General features: G+C 37.0%; 1 protein-coding gene across 1 annotated transcript; it reads right to left on the bottom strand.

Annotated features, from left to right (window-relative positions):
- Positions 1-1,151: 1,151 nt before the first annotated feature.
- On the bottom strand, positions 1,152-3,766 carry LOC116122728 (TMV resistance protein N-like). Its single transcript, XM_031408544.1, has 3 exons — positions 3,208-3,766; positions 1,444-2,511; positions 1,152-1,232 (listed from the first exon to the last, which is right to left on the bottom strand). The coding sequence occupies exons 1-3, from the start codon at positions 3,675-3,677 to the stop codon at positions 1,196-1,198; spliced, it is 1,575 nt and encodes a 524-aa protein (XP_031264404.1). The 5' UTR covers positions 3,678-3,766; the 3' UTR covers positions 1,152-1,195.
- Between the last annotated feature and the right edge of the window lie 4,139 nt (positions 3,767-7,905).

The raw sequence follows: 7,905 nt of genomic DNA, 5'->3' as shown, positions 1-7,905 counted from the left end.
GGAATCTTAGCTACTGATCCCCTTAGGTACAAAGCCAGGTTAGTAGCTAAGGGTTACACCCAACATGAAGGAATAGACTTTAATGAAATCTTTTCCCCTGTAGTCAAGTATAAAACTATTAGGTTAATGCTCTCCATTGTTGCCCATTATAACCTAGAGTTAGAATAGATGGATGTTATAAAACCATTAGGTTAATGCTCTCCATTGTTGCCCATTATAACCTAGAGTTAGAATAGATGGATGTTACCACTGCCTTTCTGCATGGTAACTTAGAAGAGGAGATTTATATGAGCCAACCCCTAGGTTTTGTTGATCCCAAGAAACCTGACCATGTGTGCATCCTACACAAATCACTGTATGGGCTGAAACAATCCCCAAGACAGTGGTATAAGAGGTTTGACAATTTCATTGTAAGTATAAGATACATTAGGAGTAGATATGACAATTATTTTTATTATAATTTGAATCATGATCTGCCTGTATACCTTTTATTGTATATGGATGATATGTTACTTGTGAGTGAGTCTAAGTCTAAAATTCATGAGTTAAAGGGTCAGCTTAGGTCAGAATTTGACATGACGGATCTAGGAAATGCCAAAAGAATCCTAGGAATGGACATTATCAGGAACAGGGGTAAACATGAATTAATCATTAGGCAGAAATCATACTTAGAAAAACTTGTGTCTAAATTTGGTATGGCTGACTCAAAACCAGTGTCTATGCCTTTTGCAAACCATGTTGTGTTAAACAAGAGCCAATGCCCCTCAACTGAATCTGGGATAATCAAAATGGAATCTGACCCCTATGCAAATGTTGTTGGATCTGTGATGTATGGAATGATCAGTACCAGACCAGACCTGTCCTATTCTATTTCCTTACTGAGCAGATTCATGGCAAATCCAGGCAGTGAGCACTGGACTGCCTTAAAGGGAGTATTAAGGTACATTAATGGTACCCTGAATGTTGGTTTAAACTTCTGTAAAAGGCATAATACACTTGAGTTGGTGGGTTTTGTAGATTCTGACTTTGCAGGTGACAAAGACACAAGGAAATCCACCACCTCATATTACTTTACCCTTGGAGGAAATTGCATTAGCTGGAAGTCACAGCTTCAGCCCATTGTTGCTCTCTCAACAACTGAAGCAGAATANCTCTCGAAAAACATGAGGACTTAATTCTATCCTACTTCCTTCAATCATGTCAAACCATATGCCTTCAATTGCTCTAGTTCCCTAATAAACAAGAAAACAATGTTAGGCATCAATTCATTAAAGCTTACTTTTACATTTTAGTGGTTCAAATACGACATCTTTTTTAAGGAAATTATATAGGATTCTTAGAAGATAATTTCCAAAATTTTAATAACTGAATATACATAGCATGATGTACATGTGTGCGCGTGTTTGTATAACATGAATGCAAAAGTAATGTCTTTGATCTTACCGTAGATTCCTCCAGTATAGGATAAATATCTTGGGATGCCACAAACGACTCCAGTCTTCAGGATATTGAGAGAATTCTTGTATAATTCCCTTACCCATTTCTCGAAGTAAGTCATGCATTATTATCTTATCACTTGACACACTTATGAGACATTTGTCGATAAGAGCATCTATTTCACAAGTTGGGCCGGAGTTATCAATATCACAAAATTTAATTACAAGAGCTTTACTCTCCCTTTCAAAAAAACATGCAATATCTAGAAAGATACCTCGTTGCTTAGGATCTAATCTATCATAACTGACTTTTAGCACGTCTTGAATACCCTTCCAAGGCATTGTTTGTAGTTTATTTGTGACACTTTCCCAGACTTCTTTTTTGCCAAATAAAATGGAACCCAACTCAGTGAGAGCTAATGGAACACCATTTGCATACTTTATTACCCTTTTCGACAGCTCAGAATAACCTGAAGGTGGATACTTTTGTTGAAAGGCATGCCAACTAAAAAGCTGAGAAGCTTCATGATGAAACAATCTCTCAACCTTGTATATATTAGTGTCATCCACTCCACAATTCTTAAGCACTTGTTTGTTTCTTGTTGTTATAATGAATCGACTTCCTAAACCAAAACAATTAAGATCCCCAATCAAATCTGTTATTTGTCTTTTGGACTCCACATTATCAAAAACAATGAGAATTCTTTTACGCCCAAGTCTTTTCTTTGTTAACTCGCAAGCTAGATGGGCTTTTTCATCCTGTAAAATTGCAGAAAAAAGATCTTTCTGCAAAGATGTGCCTACCGCTTCGCTAACATCTAGAGCAAAGAAATAATCATCAAACTCCTTAAAGATTTTGTTGAATACAGCTCTTGCAACAGTTGTTTTACCTATACCACCCATTCCCCATATTCCTACTTTGAGAACATCTTCTAACCCTTTGCTTAATAAAGTTTCAATTTTCTTGATGCTTGATTGTACTCCTACTAAATTCTTGTCATAATTACTTGGGTACATAGGAATCAATGTCCTCCGAACATGGTTGACAATTTCCTGTATACGATCATATTCGGACCTAGCAAATATAGAAATCAAACAATGAAAAAATATGTAAACAAATCAAACTTACATTATTTTAATTCTATTAGTTAATATCGATAAGTAATAATTGATCAAGAAATTTTAAAATTCTCCCTCTTCAAAGTTGTTAATTAAAATAAATTAATTAGAAATTGACTTTTTTTTTTAATGAATGGGGTGTCAGGGCCCGCTTACGAGCAATCTTCAGGACCTATTGAACACTCTACAAAGTTAATGCTTTAAGATAAGCCACAAATAATGTGATAAGTGGTCTCAAAGTATTTTAAACCTAAGAAATTAATGAAAAGAACAAACCTTCTCGACCAAACCACCATTGGTTGGCCTAATGGTAAAAAAGCAGAGGGGTCTAATGGGTTTCTAATTTCGAGTCCCCCTAGGCACTAATAGGGGTGGCCATTGAGAAGATTTGCCCGATCATTTACTTCAAGACATCAAAGATTAGTTGAGATACACGCAAGCTAACTCGAACACTCACAATCACCAAAAAAATAATAATAATAATAATTTTTGACCTTCAACCAACCCCTTAGGTTAGAAAATGACTCATTTAACTTACTATTAATCTAATCGAAGGGACGCATTAAGAGATCTATCAACTATGAATTTCAATAAAAATAAAACATATAACTAAATAAAAAGTAATTCATAGTGAGGATGTAAGTACACTTACTCAGTGGCATCTAAAGGCCAGCCAGATAAGTTTGCTGCTTCCGTCAAAGCATTCCTCCATTTCTTCGTTAAACTCTGTGCAAAACGTTTGTTAAGCTTAGCAAATCCATCTCCAAAAGTTCCAGTTTGATTTCTTACATCTGATGGATCTACGAGATAAAAGACTGGTATTACGATTTGACCATTCATATTCCTTCGTCCATTAATGATCTCCCGAAGTTCTTCGAGGCACCATCTGGAAGATCCATAGCGTTCTGAAAAAATGATAACCGAAATCTTTGATTCTCTAATAACATTCAAAAGAGATGACGAAATTTCATCTCCTCTATTAAGTTGATTATCAATAAAAGTTGAAATATTCGCCCGAATCAGAGCTCCGTAGAGATGGCTGGTAAAATTGTAGCGGGTGTCCTCGCCTCTAAAACTAAGAAAAACATCATACTTTTCTTGAGGAGAATCAGATGAAGCCATCAACTTCTACTGATGAGAACGGCTCCTTTTTAGATCAGTTGGCAGAATATCAAGAACTTCTACTGATCGAGAAATTACCCAGATCCAACACGCAGAATCCTTTTACAAAGTGTTCAGATGAGAAGAGAGAGATTGGTCAAATACCATCTTCAATAATGTACCATGCATTCACCTTCAACGAAGCCTCATTCCAATATTCAATTAATTTTTGGCAGTAGCAAGGACACTTCGTGGAAGATGCTCTGACAATGTCTCCCCTTGTAGCCATTGACTTAGCATAAAGACAAATTATCCAGTTGGTGTTAGGAATTATTATTAATTACGCAAAATTAAAAAAATTAATATGCTTAATTGAATTGTAAAGCCGTCCCGTTTGTTTGAATTTAGTAAGTGTTAGAAAATTGATTTATACCTCGTAACTAATAAGCACGTAGATATGTAAAGCGTTTTGAGGTGTTACTTTATGAGACTTGAACATACAATTTTTGGACAATCCCTTAGACGGGTAAATTATTATCGTCTGACCACAAGATTAGTTGTTTCTGTAAATCTTAAAGAGAAAGATGAAAAATCCTGATATTTTCTTCTCATTAACTGAAGAAGTTACAATTAATGAAGCTCAACTCACCTTTATACAAAGAATATTTGGTGAGTGAGAGAAACAGAAAAACCGTGAGTGAGTGAAAACAGAATTTAGTAAAGTAGAGTTGGTAAAGGCAGAGTAAGACGATGGGCAGAGAGAGACGACACCGTTTTTGCTCAGATGAAGAAGAAGTTATGAAGGCAGAAACGACACCGTTTCTGCCTTTTACAATAAATGGTCAACATGCCCCCTCAAACTATACTACTTCTTCCCACTGTTATTTCCAGCATCATGTGCTAACATTCCCCCTCAAAATAAACACCTTTGGTACTGCTTATTCTTCTGGGAAAAGAATGCCACTTCTGGGAAAAGAAAATGTCACTGTGTTCTGGACTTCAGCCTTTTAACTTGATTAAGTAGTTCAGCAATTTAATACCAATACAAGAGCCAACCAAAAATAAATCTTGCTTCTTGCTAAGGACATCAAACACCATTGCAGCACGTCAAATACCATAGTTTCAACAATCTGCATTTTCAAACACCATTGTTTCAATCTGTTACATCAAACATTATTGCTCCAATCTGCATTTTCAAAACTATTCTGCATTGTCAACATTCACAATCCTACATTTTCAACATGCACAACTCTTGCAATTTCAACACCAAATATCAGTATATCAATCTGCATTTTCAACATACACAACTCTTGCATTTTCAAACACCATTGCAACCCAAATACCAAATGCACATCAAACACCATTGCTTCAATCTGTTACATCAAACATCATTGCTCCAATCTGCATTTTCAAAACTATTCTGCATTGTCAACATTCACAATGCTACATTTTCAACATGCACAACTCTTGCAATTTCAACACCAAACATCAATATACCAATCTGCATTTTCAACATACACAACTCTTGCATTTTCAACATGCACAACTCTGCATTTTTAACACCAAAACACCAGTGCTCTGCATTTTCAACACCAAAACACCAGTGCACTTGCTCATTGCACCATTCTGCAGCATGTTAAACACCACCTTTTTCTGCAACATCAAAACTACTGTAACATTCTGCAGCATCAAACACTTCTGAAATATAGCTAGAGTTGCCAACTTTGTCCTGAACTACAACTGTATTGCTGTCAGCACTGCTGATTACAGCAACAACACTGAGTTTGTCCCTTAAAGTATTAAATTGAGAGATTGACAAGGCCTTAGTTAAAGCATCTGCAATTTGCAATTTAGAAGGCACGTATTGCACAACAATGTTCTTGGCAAGCACTTGATCTCTAATATAGTGAGCATCAATTTCGATGTGCTTGGTTCGTGCATGAAAAACAGGATTAGCAGCAAGGGCTCCAGCACTTATATTATCACACCAAATAATCGGGGAAGAAGACAAGCTTATGCCCAACTCTGAGAATATACTTTTCAGCCATGCAACTTCAGTGGCAGTATGAGCAAGAGCTCTATATTCAGCTTCGGTGGAAGATAATGCAACTACCTTTTGTTTTCGGGAACTCCATTGAATAAGGTTAGGCCCCAAGAATACACAATAGCCACTTGTAGAACTCCTATCATCAAGGCTACTTCCCCAATCAGCATCAGCATAGCATTCAACAGCTAATGTTACAGCAGGTATGAACTGTAAACCATAATTTTGAGTGCCCTTGATGTACCTTAACACTCTCTTACAGGCCTGCCACTGTAGTTCTGTTGGGGCTACCAAGAATTGGCTAAGTTTGTTGACAGGGAAGCTGATATCTGGCCTTGTTAAAGTCAGGTACTACAGGGCTCCAATGGTGCTCCTATATAGGCTAGGATCATTAAAAGGAGCACTATCAGTGGCAAATAATTTTACTCCAACAGCCATGGGTGTAGAGCAAGAGTGAGCATCCAACATTTTTGTCTTGACTAACAGATCATTGATGTATTTGGACTGTTTCAGGTGAAGTCCCTCATTTGTTCGAGTAGCTTCAAGACCAAGAAAGTACTTCACTGACCCAAGAGTCTTTAAAACAAACTTGTCATTCAAATCCTTCACAAGTTTATTGGTAAATGACTGATCTGAACCAGTGATGAGTATTATTCTTAAGAATAAAGAGGCTGGAATCTGAGACTGAATTCTGAAATCCATGAGACAAAAGGGCTTGTTTTAACTTGTCAAACCAGGCTCTTAGTGCTTGTTTAAGGCCATAAAGAGCCTTTTGAAGTTTGCACACATGAGAAGGATGGTGTAGGCTTGCAAACCCTTCAGGTTGATGCATATAAACTACCTCATTCAACTCTCCATTGAGGAAAGCATTGTTGACATCAACTTGTTGGATGTCCTAACCATAGGTGATAGCAAGACTTAAAATGATTCTAATAGTGGAAGGCTTAATAACAGGGCTAAAGGTCTCAAAGTAGTCCAAACCAGGAGTTTGCTGGAATCCTTTGGCTACTAACCTAGCCTTATACCTTTGTAAAGAGCCATCAGCATTAAATTTGGTCCTGAATACCCATTTACTGCCAACTATATTCATATCAGGAGTTATGGGAACAAGGGACTAGGTATTATTCTTAACCAATGCATCGAATTCACCTTGCATGGCCTCTTTCCATTCTGGACAACATAGGGCCTCTTTCCATTCTGAAGATGGTTCAGGATGCACAACAGACTGTCCTGAAATGAGAAGGACAATTTTGTTGGAGGCTGCAGTAGCTTTGGCCCTTGTTATCATTGGGTGTGCATTACCAGAAACTTGAGGACCAGTAGGAACAGTAGAGAACTATGATGGTTCCAAGTCAACCTCAAGTAAACAAGTGGGTAAAGTGGAGCTAATGGTAGGAGGGTGAGGATCTGAAAGTTGAAACTTGGTTAAATCTACTTCAAGTGAGCAGTTTGGTACTGAACTATTGGGGTCATATGGGGTGTTAGATATGTGTTTAGAAATTGGACCTGTATGAGAAGAAGGAGTGGAATCTGTGATGTGTAATGATTCTGAGGAATGCTGTGATTGAAGATCAGTAATAGGTTCAGGACAAGGATTAGGTGCTGCTGTAGAAATCTCTTTCCTAAAAGTTGTGATGGGAATGGTTGAAGGACAATTTCTTGCTGGAGAACTTTCAACAGGAGCTGGAATGCTTGTATCAGCTGAGGAAGAAGGAATATGAACAGGTACAAAAGGAAAAACAGTTCCAGTGGGCATGTTTACAGCAACTGAGTGACTGGGAGAAACATTTTCGGAAGGACTAGACGAAGAACAAAAATCAAGAGAGAATGGAAACTCTAATTCATTAAAATGAACATTAGGAGTATAAAGACCTGTCCATCAACCCTAAGACATTGTATCCTGTGGACAACACTATTGTAATACATTGTATAGCTAGTATTCTTTGAAAAATATATGATAAAACCACTAAATAACTTTTATAAACAAATAAATAATGTAAAATCCGAAATTCTAATTTTAATTCATATAAATATATACACAAAATACTGATTACTTTATAGCACAAGGTAATCTGAACAGTGCCGCCAAACTCCTCCGCTTCTTGAAGTCCCACCCAGTCGTAATGATCTAGTACTTGCAAAACAGTAAAATAACGGAGTGAGCACTAATTGCTCAGTAAGTAACCAAACTGCATGACTGTTCTT

The sequence above is a fragment of the Pistacia vera genome, unplaced genomic scaffold, assembly GCF_008641045.1.
Source record: "Pistacia vera cultivar Batoury unplaced genomic scaffold, PisVer_v2 Contig137, whole genome shotgun sequence".
NCBI lineage: Eukaryota > Viridiplantae > Streptophyta > Magnoliopsida > Sapindales > Anacardiaceae > Pistacia > Pistacia vera.
Note: the sequence above shows the minus strand (reverse complement) of the source record. Positions and strands in the feature narration are given on the sequence as shown.

Bases quoted from the DNA above. Each gene is read 5' to 3' on its own strand.
- LOC116122728 (XM_031408544.1), bottom strand. From the start codon at position 3,677: ATGGCTTCATCTGATTCTCCTCAAGAAAAGTATGATGTTTTTCTTAGT. The intron at 2,512-3,207 runs GTAAGTGTACTT...TATATTTGCTAG, and splicing joins TGGCCTTTAGATGCCACTGA to GTCCGAATATGATCGTATAC. The intron at 1,233-1,443 runs GTAAGATCAAAG...CTTGTTTATTAG, and splicing joins CTATACTGGAGGAATCTACG to GGAACTAGAGCAATTGAAGG.